The 22834-nt window shown below is 42.2% G+C and overlaps 1 protein-coding gene across 1 annotated transcript in view; it reads left to right on the top strand.

Annotated features, from left to right (window-relative positions):
- The first annotated feature begins 1326 nt into the window (after window positions 1–1326).
- The window catches only part of MCU (mitochondrial calcium uniporter), an 89644-nt gene continuing 68136 nt past the window's right edge, over window positions 1327–22834 (top strand). Inside the window, exon 1 of the mRNA XM_061373864.1 lies at window positions 1327–1576. Coding sequence (XP_061229848.1) covers window positions 1451–1576 — 126 coding nt within the window. The 5' untranslated portion in view covers window positions 1327–1450. The remainder of the gene's footprint in view (window positions 1577–22834) is intronic.

Genomic DNA, 22834 nt, shown 5'->3' with positions numbered 1-22834 from the left:
GCAGATGTGACAGCAGGACTTGGGGAAGGTAACACTGGAGAGAGACAAGGATGGAAGGAGGAGGGCACTGGCGTGTTGTGATAGTGTGGGTGATGGCTGAAGCACATCCATGTCACCCAATCACCTTTTCATGCTTCACTCTGTATTTTTAGGTGTCTGTGGCAAAGAGCAGTGGTAAATAATAGCCAGTCTCTCAGCCGGCATGTTTCCTGTGCTTTCACAGTTTTCTCCCCATTAATTTCTTGTGACTTTCCTTTCCCAAGCATCTTCTTCTCCACACCTTGCATCCCGATTGCTCCATGCAGCAATGATCCAGGCTCCTCGACTTAAAAAAATAATAGTAACACAGGATCCCATCTGCTTTTAAACCAAGGCACTTTGTTTCAGTCTCAGCCATAACAGTAGTGCTGCACATGGGAACTGCTTGTGCATTAGTGTTTCGTAAAGCTCTGTTTTCTAATGAGCAATTCTGGGGCTACTTCCAGTATTAAAAGCAATAAGCTTGTTTCCCTTCTGGACTATTCCCTCCCAGGAATTTAAGAGGAGCTGCTGGTGGTATTGTAAGAACTCCCAGGCTGAAGGGAAAACCCTTTTCTAAGAAAACCAATTCAAGTTAATCACGTTTTGAGAAACAACTGGGCACATATTGCTTATTTAGCCTATATGCTGCAAGGTCCATATGTGGGCACCCAGCCCAGCCCACCACGTATACATCTCTCTCTCTCTGCAAAATGGGTATCACCCACTTTTTATACAAGTCATCAAAATGCCATGGGAGTGGGATGCTGGTTTGACCTGGCACCCCAAATCCCTGTGCTGACCTCACACTGCATTTCCAGGGCCATCCCTTCGCAGCCTTCCTTGCTGCACAGTCTTCCTGCATCCCCTCCCCAGTGCACCCCGCCTCCCTGCATTCCCTCCGCTAGCGCACCCCCTCCCTAGTGCACCCCATCTTCCCTTGTGCACAACCCCTTAGTCCATCCCCTTCCCGGTGCATCCCATCTCCGCGCACCCCATCTCCCCCAGTGCACCCGCTCTTCCGTGCACCCCATCTCCCCCCTTCCACCCTCCCAGCGCAGTCCCTCCCTGCCGCTCCCAGCCCCGCCCCCGGGCCTAGCTCCGCCCCGAGCCGACCCCGCCCCACGGCGCCCGTGCTGAGGAGTTTCCCTGCCCTCTAGCCCAGGCGCGGCCCCACCCACCGCCGGTAGGGGAGGGAACGGAGGGGCCAATCCTGCTCCGGGCAGGGCATCCGCGCCGCGTTGATTGGCGGCCCCGGCCAGGCTTGACAAGCCCCGGGCTGGCGAAGGGGACGCTCGGATTGGGAGCCGCCGCCGGCAAGCTCCGCCCCACCCCGTCGCCGCTCATACTCCCTGCCCCCTCCTTCCCCGCCCGGGCGGCAGCAGTAACGGCTGCCGCCGTCGCCGCAGCGTGAGGCGGCTCCAGCGGTGCGATGGCGGCCACGACCGGCAGGTCGCTGCCGTTCTTCCTCTGCCGCCGTCCCGCCACGCTGACGGCGGCAGGTTGCTTCCAGGCGCTGGGGAGGCGCCGCCAACAGCAGCAGCAGCGGCACCGGACGGTGAGTGAGGCGGGAGCCGTGCCCTTCAGGCGGCTGCTGGCTGGGGCGGGCGCGGTGCCGGCAAGCCGCGGGTGGTGGTGGGGGGGTGGCGGCCCGGCTTTTCCCCGTTTCAGCGGGGGGCAGTGGCCCCCGGTTCGGCCCGGCCCGGTCCCGGCAGCTGCGCGTTATTCTTAGCGCCGTCGCCGGGCAAAACTTGAGTGGGGCGGGCGGCGGCAGCCGAGACCCCGGCCCCGCGCCGGCAGTGGGCAGCTCGCCGGCCCTCTCGCCGCCGGTCTGCCCCAGAGACAGGCGATGCCACCCCGCCGCGCCGGCTGCTTCACTCACCTCTTTCCGGAAGGCGCGGCAGCGGCCCGGCGCAGCCCGCCGTACCGGGAACGGGCTCCTGGGGAGGGGGTCGGGTCCCGGCGGGGAGGGCGCGGCCGCCAGGTGGCGCTCGGGGCTGCGGAGAGCCGCTGGGGGGGGGGGGCAGGGGGCCCGGCAGCCCTCGCCGAGGCGGGAAGGATTGGGGGAGCAGCATCCGCCCGGCCCGCCGGGGCGCGGACGGGAGCGGGCAAGTGCCCAGCGGATCTTCGCCGTGTCTTGGTTATTTTCCTCTTCTTTTGCGCCCGTCGTCAAGGTCAGCCAGGGGAGAGGCACTACGGGGCTCCCCAAATGCGCTCCGAGGTGTCATCCAGGTTGGTGCGGCTTGCAGGAGAGGGAGGGGAGCAAAGAAAGGCCGCTTTTTGTTTGCTTCCCCTGCAGAAACAACATGCTTAATGGCTTTGCCAGGAAAGGGAAGACTGGCAGCACATGCGTTGCTTACTATGTGTCTTAGGGTGGAAAAAACCGTAAAGGCAGCAGGTTGCGTCTTGGAGCTCAAAAGGTTTGCTAAAAATACCGGGAGGTTTTTTCTTTTAAAACTAAGGGAACAGTATGTAACGGTGGGATATTCTTCTGGCTTTTGCCACAATCTGTTTTGCTGCTGCCAATAAAAAGAGCTGCCGTTGGAGATGTGCACCTGTCGCTCACTTGTTGTCTCGCTGAAGCAACTAATCATGAAACTATGTAAAGCCACCAAAATTGTGTATTAATCAGGTGATGGAGTGGGGCTCTGAGCTCCATTGAAATAGCAGAAGTAATGTTGGGTCCCTCGGGTACTGTTTAAAGAGCAGCTAAGTGTTTGTGCCTTGTATCTTCAGGGTGCCCACGGTTCCTCTGACAGAGTTGGTATGTGTTCACAGCGACAGGGTGCCAGTGGTTCTGTTGGTATTGAGCGTCTCAATTGCATCAGTCCTGTATTTGCAGTGCGGACATTCACATGTGTGAAGTGTGACTTCTGTGGTGTTGACTTAAAACTTCTAATGCCAACCTGACAAGTGAGGCCACTGGTACCCTGGCTTCTGGTCAGGTGTGGAACAGCCTTTTCAGCTTTTGTAATTATCATTTAAGTTGTTTCTTTTAGCAGTCCGGCTCAGAAACTAATAAATCTAAATGTAAGTCGACCTTGGTGATTAATAAAGACTCTCATTCATGCCCGATTCTGCTAATTGGGCCAAGTGTAGCAGTAAACATGCAAGAAGGTTGAAAACAGCAAGTTCACAGTATCCCAGGTATCTTCTGTTTTTCTGGGATACTTTGTTGCTTCTGTTGCCCTATCTGAGCAGATGTGGCTGAAGTGTGAGGACACTCAGGAGTGCGCTAAAACCATACTGTCAAGCCGTCCCCTTAAAGTGCTTGGGGAAGGAGAATGATTTTGCTTGTGTCTTGTGGGCTGATGATTAGAAAGCTCTTCTGGCTTCAGTACTGGTTGGGTTATGCTGTATATTTTTTGGCAGTTTGGCTGTTGGCCGTCTGTGGTGTTGCGGTGATTAATTTTTTGAGTTTTTCTTCATTTCAGTAGGGAGGTTGTACACAAGTCAGTTCTGTAGGTGTTGAGTCCCTGTGAACCTAGCAACCAAGTGAAAGCTTGCTATGAGCAGGTTGGGACCCAGTACCCTAACTGTTCTGACAAAATCTATAATATGCCTATTTATCTCTTCACAGAAAAGATGAGTTCTGCTTTCTGTCATGCTGCACTTGAGAAAATATGTGGACTGCTGGGAGAGAATAGAGACCCAAGAACTGCCGAATCATAGAATAAATGATCTCCAGGGGCAAATTGCAGGAACTGGAACTCTTAATAATAAAGAGAAATTTGAAAGGAGGTTGCTGCAAGGAGGATGCAGAAAAATAGAGAATCTGTGTTGGGCAGGAGAAGTAGTAATGGGCTTACTATGTAAGAGAGGGATTTGTTTAAGTACTGGGAATTTTTTTTTACTGGCAATAAGAGTAGTGAAATGCTGAATTATTTCCTGGGAATGCGTTCAATTTTCATTACTGGAGGTGGTTAGAATGGGTTAGACTTGCATCAGTCAGTTATGGCTGGTGAAGAAATGACCCTGCTCTGCCATCGGTCTGCACCATATAAGCTTCTTGAGCATAGAGATTACATTAGAAAATAGGTCAGAAGAGTTTGTATAATGTAGGTATAATTAATAGAGTGATTATACTAGGTATGTCTGTGCAGTATTGTATTTGTGACAATAAATACTACTTGTTTACTTCTCAGGATGGCTGGTTTCTAGCAGAGGTGATAAATGGGCTTCCTTGAAACACAGTGGAGATGCTAAATGTTCTTTCAAAAGTGATATAATAATTTGCTAGAAGAGTCTGGACCAATTGACCAAACTGCTGTGAAAGAACAGTACTTCAAACACACCCCACCCCCTCTAGATGGGTAAAGAATGAGGCTGTGATAACATCAAACAGTAGAAGAGGGCAAGGAGTTCTGAACTCTTGAAAAAGTACTTGGTTTATTGAGTGTCATAGGGGGATATAGTAATATTGGGAGGCTTGAATGAAGAATTCACAGCTTGCTTTAGAGTTTTGAAAACTGAGAGAGTTGGGAAAGGTCAGTGAGCTCAGCATATAGATATGGGGTTCTGGAGGAGAGAGCAAGCCTTTGTGTTCTGTCCCAGCTAAACAGTACCACAGGGTGTGAGAGATGTTAGGATGAGGATGAAGAAAATTTGAATGGGAAATTCACTTACTGATTTTGAAATATGAAGAAGTAGGCAGGAGAATGTGTTTACTGATACTTGTGAATTTCTCCTCTGAAAGTGATGATGTTGTGCCTCACAGGATGCATAACCAGGTAGAAAGTAGAGCTGGAGCATCCATAGCATTGGAAGGTTATGGCAGAGCTGAATAAATGGACTTACAGCAGAAGTATCAGAGCTTGCATCTCTTTCCTCTCTCCTAGTCTCAGTTATATGTATGTGAGAGTGGAAGAAACCTTGTAGAGGAGTAGAGTGGAGAAACTGCTGAAGTAGGCTGGTGAGGGGTTGTAATGTCAGGGGGAATGAGTGGATGGCTTCAGCTTTGGCGATGAGTATGGCTGAACAGTTCATAGAATGAAACATCAATAGTATTGGTGTTTGTTTTAAACCTATGCCATATGTACTTCCTCACTAGGAGGGAACTGTGGAGATCTGATGCAGTGCTGGGAGGTTGCATGTGGAAATGAGACATGAGTTTAGTTAGTTGTGCCAAGGTAACTTCTGCTGGTGGGAAGACCAGAAATGGCAAAAGTCTGTATCAGCAAGCAAGATGAGGTGGAATAAAAGATGTGTGTAGTTTCTTTTTCTGTACATCAGCTACATGCAAATGGCAAAGGATGGAGAAGCAGTGAAAAAGTGAAGAGAAGCCTTGCTGGTGCTGGTCAGCAGGGACTATTACAGTGTGTGCTGTGGGGGTATGAATGCACAACCCCATGCACTGACTTTTTTAGCAATGGGAGTGAGATGGGGATGGAGCTCTTGGCAGGTGATTAGGTGGCACTTCTCAGTCTAACAGTGGGAAGCATTGCAGCAATAGCAGTACATATTAATTAAGGCCTTTGTCCTGTGGTAATTTCTAGTGCTTAATACAAAAATTGCTGTTCCCCTGTTAGAGAGCTTGCCCACATGGGGAGAGAGAATTAAAGTGGATTTTCCTTGAAGGAAACTTCCTAATGGAGGAAGGGAAGTCCCTTTTTTGACTCCTGCTTGCTCTGCCTCCTGTGGGTGTTGGGGGTGCTGCCAGAGGCAAGAGATTCACACTGCTGAGATGCAGTAGGGCTGGGAAGCAGTCTTTTGTGGGGGGAAAAAAAGAGAAAAAGATCATAAAGAAGTAAGCTATAAATGTTTTTCAAATACAAGGTGGTAGACAAAGGAATTAAATAAAATGCTTTGCTTTTTGCATGTTGAATGCCTAATCTTTACAGCTTTCTTCCCACAAAGGTTGGAGTCTCTTGTTATTGTATTTCTTAGTGCATGTAACCAGTGGTTGAGCTCTCTTGGATCAGAATGTAATCAGCCAGTTCAGATCTGAAAAATATATACCTGTAGAAAATTAAGGTTTATGTGTATGTGGTGTTCCTATGGTAGTTAATCCTGACAATTTTGAGTAGGTCAGGACTAATGACTCCTAGTGACTCCTTCTAAGCCTAAGAATGAAAAACTGAACCTAACTGAATAGCAGCCAATTTTCAAATAGGTATCAGACAACCTGCAGGTTTTTATTTGTGCTCCAGATGAGGATCAGGGTTATCTATGCTGGTTGGTCCTCCAAGCCAGGTAGGTTTTTGATGCAGGTAGCCCTGTGTTAAGAATGCAGTAGAGAGCATTTCTCACAAAGACAGGAGGACTCTGGGCAGAGGAAAAGTGTCCTGGGATGTGAGAAACCTTGGGAGGAGGATGCAGTGAACATCCTGCTGAAGTTGTCCTTTATTCAGCGTAGATACAGTGTGTATTGGGTGGGTTTTTTCAATGCTATGGCTGAAACAGAGAAGCTGTTTCCAAAGACTCTGGTAATTTCCCTGGTGAGCCCCCTGTAACTACCTTAAGCCCTTGCCAACAAAAGCAACAGTTTATTGCCCTAGTGTGCCCATCTCTTGAAACAGATTTATTTAACAGGTGAAGCTTGGGTTTCACAAAACTCACAAAGTGACAGTAGCGGACTGCAGGGATGGTGAGGCTTGGAAGACTGTTCTGGCATGGTGTCTGTATTTTTGCTGAGGATGGAAATGGGTGGACTGTTTTAATTAACTGAGCTCCTGTTTTCCTGACCTTGCATACTGCTGACTGTAATTTTCAAATGAGTGATTAAAAAGCTGAAGAACTGGTGGCTGTCCAGTGGTTGGAAGGGGCATAAAACAAGTGTTCTCACCAGATCTTTGGCTGCACTTGTTGCCTACCCTGACCTCCAGTTTTTCCCATGCAGTGACATGCATGCTGTACACCAGGAAGAGATGCTTCTGGTGTCAATTTGGGAATTAAGATGGGATATGGCTTGAACTGCAATATAGGTAAATACCAAGCCAGCAGAACCTCAGCATTTATAATGCTGAGGGAGCCCTAGGAAGACTTGATTTGAATGTAAAGATGGGTCTCTCCAACAAACCTCCTTTTAATCCTGCTTCTTCCCCTGCTACCTTCCCACCCGCATGCACTTGCTGTCCCACTGACTACTCACTCATCTCTTGCTGGCACAAGTAGCAAAACCATAACGATTTCTTGTAACTGTCATTGCTACTTGCCCATGCCAGTACTGGCTACACGGATTAAAATGCAAGGCGAAGCAAGGTCTGCTGCCTCATACCAGATTTGCTGCCACAAGGCAGGCTATGACTCAAAGTTATTTTGAAAGGTTCAGGAGGAAAGAAAACTTTTCCAACATTTTTACTTGAAATGATGAAGGGAATCTGCCCTTAGCTAATTATAGAGCAATAGCACACTAGTACTAAGTTGAAAATTTTGAGCTTTTTAGCTTCTTCTGTTAGATTTTGTTGAAGTGTTGTTTTTTTTTTTTATTTGCCTGAACAAAACCGTAGAGGGGGATGACCAGGAAGTATTTTTTGGTGTATGGAAGTGGCTAAAAGGTTCTCTTGATTTTATTCATTCTTGCAGAACAAAGTAGGTTTTGAGGGGAGGCTGTACCTTTTCATGTGCCTGTTCATTACGTGAAGAGAAAAAAGCTTTACTTGGTCGTGTTCAGACCTTCCAGGGCTCGCTTTATGTGAAAGAGGAGTGCTGCAAAGAAAGAAGTAGATGTTGGGGTGTTTTGACAATGATGATATTACTTCTGTTGTTGTTGTTATTATTATGATTATTATTACTACTACTACTACTGCTTATAACTCAGCATGTGGGAATAATCAAGACTTTGTAGGGTCTGTGGTGAGAAAGGAAGCTACAGTCATGGTAAGGTTGATCCAGTCATTAATAAAAACAATTTCAGGATGTCGTTTTCCATAACGGGGGTGCTTCTCCACTGTGCTCAGGCAGGGTGAGTGTAGCTCTCCTTACCAGAGCTGAGCCTGAGAAAAAGAAGAAAAAAATTTATTTTTTTTTTTGGTAATTTTCTGAAGCTGTTTTTAGACCAATCTTAAAGAGAAAACTTTGTGAGATTAGGTCCCACCCAGTCTTGAGGGTAAAGTGCAACTTTTATGACTTCATTGAAGATTTGTGTTATGAGTCACTTGTTTGCCATTCTATAAAATAGCATTGAGATGACACAAATCTGTAATTTAAACTATTTGCCTATGCGTAGGTCCATGTAAATAGTTGTAGATGTTGGTGTGGCTTTTTATTTCTTTATTTTTTATTTCCTTATTTATTTATTGCAGTGTCTGCTGGCGGTCATTCTTCCTGGGAACCCAACTGCAGCCTTCTGTTCCCATGGCCTCTGATAGCCCTGTATGGGATGAGAAATTTCTCTTTGGCAAATTTTGCTAGATGAGACTCTGTGCTCTCTGCTTCCCATGGAGGAACATTACTTACCTCTAAAGTGCTCTCTGAGTGAGGGGCCACCTATGATACTGCTGATGGAGTTTCATCACATTGTGACACTTTTTGAGGGCAGACTAGAGCAATTAGGCTTTAAGGACTGTTTTGCCCTTGAGTATTTAATGATAAAAAGAAAATTACTTGTCCCTTTTCTATGAAAGTTTTGGCAAAGGGGTTTCTTCCTGTTATTAAGGTCTCAATTGGTCATCAAAATGAGATGACATTTTAATGAAGATGAAAATATGCAGCACTTGAATGTGAGGTGGAATTACTTTCCAGTAGGGCAAGCCTGTGGAGTATTGCTTATGTCTCATGTAAAATGTGAGGCATGTCCACTATCTTTTTCTGCATTCTTGCTAGCTCCTAATGTGTTAGGAAATGTAGAGCTTGTTTCAGCAATCGCTTTTGTTGGCTTCCCCAGGAGGAAAGGACTGCTGTGCAATGAGGAAACTCTCAAATCTCTGAAACTGCTTACTGGAGTAATTAAAACTTCAAATTTCACTTGGATATATAACTTAGGAAGGATGTAACAGGGGTGACCACTATAAAAAGAAAAAAATGCTCTCTGGGTGATTGTCAGTGTTACATTCTCTCCTGTAGCCTGCTGGGAATAAAATAATTCACTCTGAAGTTGTATCTGAAGAAATTCTATGCGGTTTAAGAAACACTTTATGGAATGTATTGCTGTTTGGAGAGGATTTGGAATAATGCTATGGTAACAACTTTGATTGCATTTGTCACGTTGGTCCCAAAAGGTCTATGTGGCTTGCTCCTCCTTCTGTTATCCAAAGTTTATGCAGATTCAAAGTGGTGTGAGGTTGTAGAAATGGGGTGAGGGAAAATACTAGTCAGATAAAAGCGTTAAGCCTTGGCTTTTCAATGTTTCTCAGAGCAGTATTTATGCCCTCTGTATGTGCACTGGAGCTGGGGGCACCTTAGCACTCTACCAGATGGGTGCTACACAGAGCTTGTCCGCTGCAGAGTATCTGTGTATAGAATTAGGTGAGAACACCTTTGCTTCTGGACTTATCTTAGTTGGTATACAGAGATTGGAAAGAGGAATACAAAGCAAGTGGATTTCTGGTATGAATGCACATGCAATTTCAGGTGGGAAAGTTCACCAAGTGGTTTATGAATGAAGTAACTATAGGGTTGGCAGCTGGCAAACAGAATACTTTCCTTCCAAATTGTGAGCAGAGTTGATACCTCATTTTCCAATTTTCTAGGTCAGTTGCTGGAAAAGAGTCTGAAGTTACTGCATGTTTTCCCTGTTCTGCATCACTGTCTTACCTTGAAAAGGACCAAGAGAGGCAAAGCTTTCCTTTTATTTTGTTATGAAGAATGTCATAGCAAGCTGCATAATGAGTTTACTTGGATGAACTCATATCAATTGTTACTGTACCTTGAAGCTGCTAAGGAAAAATGTGTTCCCTAAATGTAGTAAAGGAGATGTCTTGTTTGTACGTTTGAAACTTGTGTGTTTTGGAAGTGGTTGGAAGAGCACCTTTAAGAACTGTTCAGTTAGAACTTGACATATGGTCCGTGTAACTTCATGGTTTTGTCAATGATTTGTAAAAGGTATAGCTTCTAATGAGCGGGAGGTAGTCCCTTGACATATGGACATGCTCACTGTCAGCTGAAACGTGAATTGGTGGTATCTGCTGAACTGTGACTGTTTATTCCTTGCCAGCTGCTGTTCTCTTCTACATAGTTTCCTTTGTCTGTGTGCCTGCCTGTCACTTGACTTATGTACTGTATATCCCCTTGTTAAGGTACAGTGATAATTGTCTTATGCCTCCATTTTTCTCCTGCCAAAAATGACTTCTAATAATGCTGCATTCGTTTAGATTTGCAGTTGAAATCTGTAGAATGAATAGCAAATGGATGTTCATCAGCCAAAATGCAGGTTGTGAAATTTAATCAGAATAGTGAATTCTAAGGTATGTCTTGAAATTAAAGAAATTAGTTGTGACAGATTATTGTAAAAGAAAATAGAGTTATTCCCTCCACTTAAACCATTTTTTTAAAAGACATCCTCATTTTTTTTAGATGTTTGGACTTAAGTGTGATAGTGAATTTTCTGCTTGGCAATGTAACTCCAAAGGAATTTCTCTCTGAAATAACAGTGAACTGAAAAAGTGCAGAGATGTCCCAGGGGAGGAAAAATGTGATTCCTTTTTTGGAATGAAAATGCTTTAATTTATCATGTGATTTGGGAAATCCTCTTGGCTTCCTGCAGAAGGGAAAGAGGGAGCTGAACATTTCATCAGATGTTAGGGCATGGCATGTTTGTGGTGCATAACAGTGTCTGCTGTGTAAAAAGCTTCCATTGGAGACTGCTGCTTGCTGCAAGGCTATTTCTGTTATCAAGGGACTTGCTTCTAAGGTAATAATAACAAAATTCCATTGTCTAAATATTTAGAAGATTTTATAATTACACTAGTACAGTGCTGTATTGTTTCCTCTGCGTTTGAGGATATTGTATTTAAGAGGAGAGTAGGACTCTTCACTTGGACTTGGGTGTAAGGGAATCAAGAGAACCAAATCTAGTCTCTATTTTAAGAAAGAAAAGTTGTATTACAAGTAATGTATATTGCTAGTAACAAAACAACCTCCAAATGCTCTCCTCTGAATTAAAGGAATATATTAAAGACTTTTCCTTTCCTTTGCAAGTTCTAAATGCTGCTCTTGTGCTTTATGAAGTGCCTGGGAAACTTATTTCAGAGTGCTATTCAACTTTTCTTCAGGCTATGGTGAGTGGCATACATCATGCAGGACCAAAAAAGCAGAGGGTGTGATGTTTTTGACACGTGGAAAAGTGCTGTGAAAGGGAGAAAACATTACATGTGTTGAAACATCCATTCCTGGTTGTTTGGCGGCGTGATGTGAGTAACAAGAAGCTGATGGTCCGAAACAGAGCTTTAGTTTGAAGCCACATAGTTCTCTGAAGACAAAGTTGAAAAGACTGATGATGTCCAAGATCAAATTAATCTTAAGATTAATTTTGTCCAAAGATAAAGAACATGACACAGATTTGCACACATAGTCATTAAAAATAAATCACAATTTTGAATTAGCTAGTCACTCTTGTGTGTAGGAGTGACCATTTCCATATTTCCTTTTGGCATTTAGTTCTCAAGAGAGTAATTTTAAACAGTTTCACAATGTACTCCTCTTGATTATTTAGCTAGACTGAGTAGGGCAGGATATGAGACTATGCAGATACGGTCTTTAGAGTTGGCAGGGATTCTCAAAGTAAGGATTTTGAGAAAAGTATTAATACCACATGGGTGCTTGTGAAATGAATTGTTTTGTAAATACCGTTTTGAACAGATGTTGTTTTTTATCTTTCTCCAAAAGTGGGTTGTAGAAACAGTCTGACTATTCCTGCCATTCAGTTTTTCCCTACCTAGTAGCTCCTTTCCTTGTGCTGAATGGCTACTTGTAATTACAGCATCCCATTTTTTTTCCTTTTGCAGTCAGTGATATGCAACACATTTTATCTGTTGCAGGACATGCTTCTTTCCCCTGGTCCAAGCACACTGATAACACACAGGGCCAGTTTGTGTGGAGCACACAGGGCTTTGAATCTAGGGCAATGAGTTTGGTGGAGCTGCTGTTTTCATGACTTCTTTGGCAAGCATGGAAGTAGAAACTGCTCTTGGTGGCTGATTTGTGGGTTTTTGTGGCTTGGGCTGAAAAAAGGAATGAGATATAGTCTGATACAGTCTTGCTTCTCAAGGTTAGGAACTGTGTGTCCCCTGAATTATTCCGGTGTTGAGGAATAGACAAGAGCACCTAAGCATAGAAGAGAGTTGCTTTCAGGTCTTAAAACGAGCACTCTTGTTTTTCCTAAGGAGTTGTTTGTCACTGTGGTCAGTCAGACATAATTAATTTCTTAGTTTGTTCTTTGAAGAGAGAGAAACACTTTTATCCACATTTTTACTTCCATTTAGGAGATTTGGCAACACTCATAAAGCTGAATTCCTATGATTAGCCTGACATTTTACGTAACAGAGTGCACCGCAGAGGGTTGTTAATTCTTGGAATTACAGTGTCAAAAGTACTGTGGTACTTCTCAAGGCAATATTTACATTATTTGTGCGGATTTCTACGCTTGAAGAGAGTCTGCGTTGCCATGTGACACACAAATCATGGGTGTATCTTCATGTTCACTGTGTATCCAAACAAGCAGTATATGGGGCTTGATGTAAGTACAGACCTCTATTTGCTTCCTTCAGGATGTTATCTTTCTAGCTACAAGTTGGTGCCGATGATACTTCAAACAGGATTCTGGCTCATAATCACTTAACAAGCTTTCTTACAGTCTTGGGAATGCGGAAATACATGGCTTGTGGGCGCATGAAGAAATCTGAATTGCCATCATAATGCTGCAAGACACCCTAGAGTACATGGGGAACCTTCCATATGAGTGTTTGAGCAGACTGTGGAAATCCACCCTTTGCTAGGGACTGATATCACTACCCATGTCTATCACTGCTGAATCACCTTGTCTAAAGACTAAAGTCTGTCCACTGAATGCACACACAAACACCCACCACCTCCCCACCTCCTCCCAATTGTTTTCTAATGTACTCCAGCTCTGCTACTCTTCCTCCTTCAAGCTTCTCTAAAGAAAACAAAAGGGGTGTGTGGGGGGAAGCTTTCAACCTTTTATTGTTATACTTTACAAGTTTAGAACGCTTTCAGTTTTTATAATACTAACTAGTATCCCATGAATCTTGTTTTTAGTTTAGGCTAATTTAGTTCTCAAAAGTATTTCCCTTGTTTTCCACTTGTAATCATGGGGTGGTTTAAACCACTTAAAAATTAGTTATTTTGGCCACAATTTACCTTGGAAAAACACATTCTCTAAACCACTTCATTTGAAGACAGTTATATGTACCTGCTAGTGACTGGCTTGGCTTACTGGAAGTAGTACATGTGAAATTTGTTTAATTAGAATTTGCATTTCATGAGTTGTGTTTACTGCTGCAGCTCTCAAGCTCTGGATTTGTCTCTGTACTGGGGTGAAACTTGCACCTTAATAATAATTATCAGTCACAGTAACAACTGAGTTATGTGAGGCTTTTCCTATCCTCATTTGCAGTGTCTGCAAGTTTTCCAGCCTGAAGCTTGTACAAGTGAAAATACCTATCTGTGAAGAAATGTAACTAGTGGAAAAGAAGGGGTGTTGTTGTTACTGTATCTTCTGTCCTACTTCAAAGGTGTTTTGCTGAGTCCTTCAGCTTCTACTGTAGACTGTTCGAGATGCATGAATAGATCCTACATAAATATGAGATAAGCACCAGAAATCTGTGCTACTTCTTGGTAGAGAGATTTAGATTTATTGTATATTACCTGAACATAAAATCCTTCCAGCTCTCACTGTGAAGAATATCTATATAATTCATTTTAGAACTGAAAAATACTGCACATTGAAAGGATGTTGTAAGTATAACAGCTTCATCTTTTTGAAACCAGTTAATGAAGTTCAAGTTGAGCAGTATTCAAAGTCAACCTGATAACTTGCTGATCCATATAAATAAATCTCACTGACTGCTTTGAAAGCCAGTTGTTTTCCAAGCCAGAGTGGAAGGAGAGTTCCAGGCAGAAAATAAAAAAGAATGGGGGTGGGGGAAGAGGAGGGGGAATAGGGTGCAGTTCAACTATTGAGAACTCTTTGTATTCTACTTTGCTATCTGTCATTGTTATTGTAAGTACAGGAGTTTGATGGCACATGGAAGCATTTCAGTGACTTGTATTCCGATTTATATTCTGGTAGCTTTGATGTAAAGAAGCTGTTCCTACCACTTGGTCTTTCTAGTGCTGTCACTGCAATGTTATTTCTCCCCCTCTTGCTTAATAGCGTACTCATAATGATAAATACTTCTTTTTTTTCCCTGCCTATACTAAGGTGTTTCTCTAGCAGTAGGGTTCTTTCTTTCATTCTTGCTGTGAGAATAAGACTAACAAGTTATTGTGGGGCTATAGCCCTTTTTCAAAGGGGTTGGAAGGAGTACAGCCTTACACAATGGCTTAAGTCTTAACTTTTAGCAATTACAATTAGTGTTTGCAGGGCTAATTGAGATGTGGTGTTTGCAGGTAAATAATCTGACTAGACACTTGCTTCCTTTCTAGCCACAGCTCTGATCAGCCATAAATTATCTCAGGATTGAGTTATGAAGCTCAAAGTTTGAACATAGTGTATTAACCCTTGTGTCCTGCAGAGAGGGGATGGGAAGGTATACCTTCCTGTGACTGGAGTGACAGTGCAAATGATCTGCTTTTTTGTTGTCTTTAGCTGGGGTTCATAAAAATATTTGCTTTATAAAACCGTTTTTAAGTAATACTCAGGTAGAGCTTAGAATAATAAAGTTGAATAAAGCCTGTCAAAGCAGTGTGACACTTTACTACTAAAACGGCTTGTTTCATTTTTCTTCTTAGTTGCATGGGAAACATCAGAGTTCCTCAGCTGTAAATATGGCTGCTAGGGTAAGAGGTTTTATAAGAAACACCTTTACATTACAGTGTGGACTCTCTGAATGTTAGCATTAGTTTTTGTAGTCATAATCTAGTGTCCCATTATTTCTTTGGAGTACAGGGCCTCCTCCCTTTGAAGCAGCAGTTCTTGCTTCATCTGTCATAAGGCAGGGAATTTCCCTGGATCCTGTGGAACAAAATTAACTGTTTTCCTAAGCTGCTACTTAAATGAGAATTGCCTTTGGGTCTCTGAAACAGGCCCGTAAATGTCCTTTGTGACACATTTAGTCAACTGAGTGTCATTTCGTTTGATTGCTAAGCGTTCCTTTCAGCCCCTGTGATACTGGATGTACCTTTCTGCTGCTGTTACTGGTGTGCCCTCTATTGTATCTCCAAATGGGTGCATATATAACAAGATACAAACTCACCTTGTACATCAGTCCTCCTTTCTTTCTAGTGCTTGTTCTGGTATGCTGTGCCTCTCTATAGAGCTACTGACTGTGACTAATGACTTTCTTGCTGAAAAAGCTTAATACCAATAGCTTGCAAGATTAATTTTATGCAATGTGCTGACTTGATGCTCCAGAGTCCCCAGTGATAAATATGGCTTACTTATACCTCTCTCCCTGTCCTGTCCTCCTCCCTCTGTCTTCTACCAAGTCTAGTTTCTAAAACACAAGCCCACAGTGGTGTAAAATGTACACTTAATCCAGCACAACTCCTTATCTTCTATGCATGATAGTTACTACCAGTCTTGCATTTCTACAAACTAGTTCTTGATTATTAAATAGCAAAAAGCTGTCAAAGAATGCATATGGAATAATAAAAAGAAAAAAGAAGAAAAATCCCAAACCAACTAAGTTTTAGAGCATTGTTAGCTGAATCATTCAGTGATGGTAATTGTGGGAATGAACTGTTACTCATGTTCTAATTCTAGGAGAACTACTGGAAGGGTTTTGGGGAGCCCAAAACTTCTGGTGGCAGTTTTTATTCAGCATGTGTAGAAATGGATTTTTGGAATACGAAATTGAAGATGCATACTTCCAAATGTTTTACTGTACTTATGTTAAGATTATTTTCGCTTAGGAAAAAAATGCGGAATTACTGTCAGTAAAGCAGTAATCTGGCAGACTGCTGTCATACAGGTTTAAATGGATACACCATCAGTATTGCTAACAAATTGCTTGCAGTGAACTGAGTAGAGATTCAGCGTCAAATATTTTTTTCCTTCTTGTTCTTTTACAAATTGGGATGAAATCAAATGCCCTGGTACAATGGGAAGTGTAAGTGCAAGTTTCTTTACATTTTGCTGATTACACAGTCAAGCAAGTGGAAAATTACTCGTATTTTTTGGGTTTAGGGCAGTACTTTTTTTTTTTTCCCTCTTGATTTCTTTGAAAGCATTTTTTGGCAGAGAACTGTTTTGCAAGACATCCCTCATGAAGCTGGAAATATTGGACTATGCACAACCTCACCAATTTTGTGGTTACAATTACAGTGTACTCTGATTTGTATCTGTTTACTATGGGAAAAGTTAATGTTTGTGTTGGAGGACAGCTCTCTCCTCCTTTTTGAGTTAGAGGTGTGAAGGCATTCATATCTGGTTTTCATTATTGAAAACTGGCATTGCCATAGTCCCCTGCCGGTAAAAAATGTGCAGAATGACCAACTGGCTGTAATTCAGGTTGTCAGGACAAGTAAGCTTGAGTTTGGAAGGCTGTGCCCAGAAGAGGCTAGTGTATTCTTACTTCATGCTGGCTCAGTAGTCGCTGCTGGCAGAGAGGCCTCAAAGGAAAGAATGTCTGCAGTTATGTGCAGGGAGGTGATTTAGCTTATGAATCCTTCCTTGTCTGGATGCACAAGAGCTTTTCAGAGAAGGCTGAGGCTGCTGTGGGGATTTTCTCATTTTTTCTGTAAATAAATATTTAGTTTCTAAGAAACTGCCCTTCAAATGGTGACCTCAAAGTCATTACTGAACTAAATGGCATGTGTCTTGGACCTCTTGAAGGGTATTTGATCTGTGATGTTAAACTGGCTATTTGTTCTGATTTTTTTAAAACTGCCTTTGGGATTGTGGAGTAGTTCATGTTGGAAGTGTCAGGCGGAAAGGAAGAAATTTATCTTGAATCAGGCTGGTGTTGGTGAGCATCCCTGAGTACGGGAGAGTAGAAACAGACTGACACCAGGCTGCTTTGATACGGGGTTTCTTTATGCAGCTCTCATGGCTTGTCATGGATAAATAGTGTTATTCAATACCACTAAATGAAATGAAATAAAAAAATATTTAGCGTTTAGTAGATTATAGTACCTAATATAAAACTGCATTTTCCAGAGATTGTATCAGCAGTTGGTTTTTCTTGAACTGATGATGTATCTACTTCTGCAGCGTGGCAATGAAAAAAATCATCTCTTGAAATATGCTATTAGCATTGATGTGCTTTAGGAAGTACCTTTGTGGTGTCAAATCTGTACTTGTGGCTGTGGTAGCACAAGTGTTAGAGTTTGATTTGTATGCAACGTACTGATGGGCAAAGTGTGCGGGAAGCTTGAAGGGCAGAACTGCTTAACACATGGGGAAGCTACCCTTTTTTCCAGTACCTAGAAAGAAATGAGTTTATATTGCTTCTGAAATTGTATGCCTTTCTACCATTGCAGCCTTTAACTGGGTATTTTCTTCATGCAGTGTCCAGTAAACCTTCTCTTAGGAAGTTTTGATGTTTTATGGCAAAAATTCACAAACTGTTAGGATAGAAATCAAACCACTTAAGAACTTTAATACATTAAGGGAATTGGTTTTAAATAAATACAGAAAAGAAGCAGGGGGATCACAATGCAATCCCCTTTGTTATATCTTGTCTGTCTTTCCTAGTGGGGGATTTTTATGTCCCTCGAGCAGCTTTGCTCAGTACTCAGAACAAAACCAGCTGAATAGAGCATGGCAGACTGACCTTGGTGGGTTTAGAAGGATGAGTCCCACCTGACCCCGAGGGCTCCTCTCCCCCTGTGGTGGTTGGATGGGCTGTGTGTGCAACAGCCTAATTAGGAGCAGCTGTGGAAGGGGCCTTGGCTCCCCAATAAGGCGCGGGGATGGCAGCAGTCATGGGCTGAGCAGAGCAAAAAGTTTGCAAGAGCACCACCACCTTGCTTGGTGTTGCATTGGTTTTCCCTTGGTACAGAGTGTGCAGTGAGTAATATGTGTTATTTCTGTCTACAGGGTTTTTCGCTTCTGCTTGAATTAGCCTTCCAAGTTACTTAATGTGTTGTGTTGTAATTATCTGGCATTGTAAGTCCTATAATCTTAATGTGTTGGGGTGTTCTGAAAGCTTGGTGGCTGGGGGAAGCAAGACATTCCTTGTAGAGAAAGAATGTACTATTTACCACCAGGACACTTGCCCCAGGGGAAATCATGTTTTTGCTCTGGAAGCCTTGTTTTCTCTTAGAGCATTTCCCCTATACCTCAAAGGGAGTACATAACGAACTTGGAAACTATGGTATGGATATTTTCAGTGCCTCTTTTCTGTGTTTATACTTTAGTAATAACTTCATGAAAAATCTGTGTTTTGGGAGAAAACATTTGGAAGCTTTGCAGTCAACATTTGATGTCTTGATGGTTATGTGTGTACTTGGATTGGAATAAGCCCTTTATATTGGCAGGGCAAGGGGTGAAGAATAGGTTTTTCAAGCATGCAAGTGGTTGGATAAAGTAAGTAAAGGTAACACCATGCATTTCTATCTGCTAATTGGGTTGTGTGTGATAGTGTACTATGTATTGTGTTAAAAATTGAACACATACCCCTCCCTCCCCAAATCTGGATGTGCATCTTATCTGTTAGGGTGAAACAGAGAATTATATCCAACTTTTAATAAAGGAAAGCTGACTGTTAAGACCATGTTGAGTATGTGGAGGGAGAGACAGCCCTCTGAGCATATACTATAAACTCCTAGCTGTGCCCTCTGTGTGGAGTAGGCTGTAGGGCTGCTTTCTAATGTTTCTGCCCATGAACAATGGGTTTTGGGTGCAGTTTCAAGTAAGATAGGGTGCCTTCTCCTGTAACTGGTCTTGGGAGCTGTACTTTCTAGTGGAAAAACATGAAGTTTAAATGAATATATGTATACTGTTCATGTGGCCAACAAACTCTTGTGTTTTCTTCTACTGGGGCTCGCCATGGCTGAAGCTGCATTTCTGTTCCCATGGAGGCAGTTAGTCAGTGGCTTATCAATAAAATGGTTGCCTTTTAATTCTTGTTTACCAGCTAGGTGACTACTCTGCTTCTGTTGCTCATCTATAATGTTTTGTTTGGTTTTTTTTTTACATATATTTAGTAACTGACAAAAGAACTTTTTCCCAGTGTGCCTATGCATGTGAAAGGAAAAACTATGCTGCTCTCACTTCTTTCTTCCTCATATTTGATTGATGTTTCCTGAATGTGTGGTAGGAAATATCATCTGTAGCTCTTCCAGAAGTACAAAATTCTCCATTGATAAACAGGTAAACACAGTCTTTAGTATTTTTTTTGTTCCAAACCCCTTGGTATCTGGTCTAAAATAATAAAATCCTCCCTCTTGTTTACAAAGTCAGTTTTATTTTTGGTTTTCAAGAAAATAAATAGGTCAGTATTAAAAATTCTGCAGTCACCTCTTCTACAAAATTGTGTAGGCATGATTATCTGGATTTTCCTGGGCACAGAAAGCTAAACAAATGTTGCCAGAAAATGCTTTGGCTAAGTCTTTATTAAAAAATGTGAAGTTGCTTTTCCAAAATTCGAGTAAATAACCTGAAGTTGTATGTACGTTGTTTTTTTCCAAAGGAAGCAAGATCATGGCAGTCTGTGTTGGGCCTTAATCTTAAGTGCATACCATTCAGGCATATCCAGGACTACAAAGGAATGCTGTTTCTGCAGGAAGAAGTATTAGCAGAAATCTAAAAATCCATTAGCTTGCCTTGTGTTGAACATTAATTCTTTCTAGAAAGAATAAATGGATTTACATACAGATTTAATAATAACAAGAACTGATGATGAGTCCCCCTATTATTAGAATTAGTAGGAATGTTGCCTGTTTCAACACTGCTTGGTAAAATTAAATTCTTTACAAGATATACATGTGCCAGATTGCTTGCAAGCTTTTGACTAAGTAATGGCAACAATAATGCAGGGTTTAAGAACTGCAGGAGTGACCCACTGGGACTGAGTTAACAAGAGGCAGTGTTGGTGACTTACTGCAGGTGCGTCTCAAATCACTTCTCAGGTGATTTGATTTAAATCAGGAATGTAGCTATTCCGTTTTCAAAATAGGCTCATGAAATTGGGTTTTCATTTTCTTCTTTTTCTGCCAAGCAGGGTATGGCTGTTGAGCATGGGACATGTAATTTGAATGATATTAAGAGATTTTGGTAGTAGTGTGACCATTTGAATGTTAGAGGGAATGAAATTTGGAGTAAAATATATGGGCAGATTATTTTCAGTTTAAATGTCACTGCTATATGAGTGGTGTGGTATTGTGATTTTTTTAAAAGCTGACTACAGTAACTTCTTATCTGAAATTGCATCCAACTAGAATCTTCAGATGGGGCTAATCTGATAGGCAAAGAAACGATGAACTTGCCACACCTATTACGTGAAAATCAGTTTTACTAGATGGGTGGTGATTTTGCTTGCAATGCGCACATGTCCGAGTACAAACTTGTTGGAGATTTTTACATTAGGAACTCTTAGAATGGAGAATTCCATCAACTTGAAGGATATTAAAAGTATTTTATTGATACTTATTATGGCTTTGTCAGTGTTCAAGTTGGAAAATGAAATTTTGTGAGTTACCTCTATAAATGTTAATCAGCAGTAAACCTAAACAGTTATTGAAAATGATTAGGTAGTTATTATTGGAAGGGGCCTCAGCAGGTTGGCAACTTTAATCTTCTTAGGGCATGGCTAGATTCATTGCTGCATCAGGTTACTTAAAGTCTTATCCAGGTATGCTCTGAAGAATCTACAAAGATGGAAATTTGACGACTGCTTTGGGCTTCCTTTTTTTTTGGTGCTGCACAGCTCTCATGGTAATCTTCCTACCTTTTTTTGCCAATAACAATTCTGTTACAATTTGTGTCTTGAGATACTGCTATGCAACACCGAGAAGAGTCTGTTTCCCTCTTGCCTGAGGTTCTTCTTTAGCAGGAGATGGATTGGATCAGATAGCAGTTGTTTTTTCAAGCTGAACAGCCCCTAGTGTCTCTTTATATGTACCTCTGCCATAGCCTTTTATTATCCAGTGCTGTAGACCCCAACCATCTGATAGATCTTCTCCTGTGCTCTTTGCAATTTCAGACTTCTCTATTGTACTGGGGGTGTGCACAATTGAACTGTGCTATTCTGGATGTGGCCTTGTGAGGCAAATAACCTGCAGGCAGAGGGACTCAGTTTTGCTTTTGTTAATGCAGCACAATACGTGGCTATAACTACATTTTTGGAACCTCCTGAACATTCATCTCACCTACTGAGATGCCCAAGGCGAAAGCCTTGCCTTTTAGTGTATCAGTCATTCCCCTTATTTGATGTGGTCTTTAAACATGCTGAGAGTGAATTCTCTGCCCTTACCCAGGTCAGTGAGGAAGGTACTAGTGTTACCCCAATATAATTTGGTTTGCACATGGATTTACGACTCAAATCAAAGTGGATAGCTCTGCTTTTGCTTTCTTGTCCTATTTTAATACGCCTGCAGTAAATCTTCAGTTGTCTTAAACTGTCTGCATTCTGGGCCTGTATAACTCTAGTTAAAAAATAATTTAATATTGGAATTTGGCAGTACTATTCATTCCACACTTTAATTAAACTCTTGCCTGACTAATGAGGCTCTTCACCACTTCCCTTCCACCCCCGCCACATTACTTATTCTCTATTGCTATCTCTTTGTTGATGGCTTTCGTATTTTATCGTTTTGATCTTCATGCTTTTGTCTACAAGCATGAAAGTAAAAACCTGAAAGTCTTGGATAGTAAAGGTTTCAATTCTTAGAGGTATGTTGAGGTATTGAATTATCATTGTTGATCAAGTTTTGGTATCTTAATGGCAATAAATTTCCAAGGCTTTTTACATAGGCAAAAAGAAAATACTGCTTCTCTGTGTGCTGAAGTTTCATCAAAGGTGTAAACTGTTAATATTCTTTGAGAATAACTTGAGAAATTTCATCACACATTTGGAAATCCAATAGGGTTTTGACTTTGGATGTATCCTCCTGTTTATTGGGAAGACTGACTGAAAAGTAATCTGGGAGGAACTAAATGGGATTTTTTCAGAAAGTTAGACTAATCTCTTTGTTTAAGTTTAGCAATGACAGATGATTTTTTTGAGTAATATAGAATGGGGTATGAATTGTTATGGGTAAGATGTGATTTCATGGGTTTTCATTATCTGCTGATGAGGGAAATTGCCATAGCATTTCTGAATGAAATTGATACAGAATAGTTTGGAAGGAACCTTAAAGACTATCTAGTTCTAAACCTCCTGCCACAGGCAGGGACACCTTCTACTAGAACAGGTTGTTCAAAGCACCATCCAGCCTGGCCTCAAAACACTTCCAGGGATGGGGCTTCCACAACATCTTTGGGCAACCTGTTTCAGTGTCTTACCACCCTGATAGTAAAGAACTTCTTCCTAATATTTAATCTAAATCTACCCTCTTTAAAGCCATTCCGTCTTGTCATATCACTACTTTTTCTTATAGCAAGTTCCTTCCCAGACTTCATGTAGGCCCCCTTGATATGTTTGAAGGCTGCTAGGGGGTTTCACTGCAGACTTTTCTCCAGGTTGAACAAGCCCAACTCTCTTGGCCTGTCTTCATGGAAGAGGTGCTCCAGCCCTCTGATAAGCTTTGTGGCCCTCCTCTGGACTCGCTTGAGTAGGTCCATGTCATTCTTGGGGGGGGCAGACTTTGATGT

Source organism: Neopsephotus bourkii, unplaced genomic scaffold, assembly GCF_033783945.1.
Source record: "Neopsephotus bourkii isolate Nb327-2 ecotype Australia unplaced genomic scaffold, CSIRO-AGI_Nbou_v1 NB_1634, whole genome shotgun sequence".
Classification (NCBI taxonomy): Eukaryota; Metazoa; Chordata; class Aves; order Psittaciformes; family Psittacidae; genus Neopsephotus; species Neopsephotus bourkii.
This window is presented reverse-complemented; position numbering and strand designations above follow the sequence as displayed.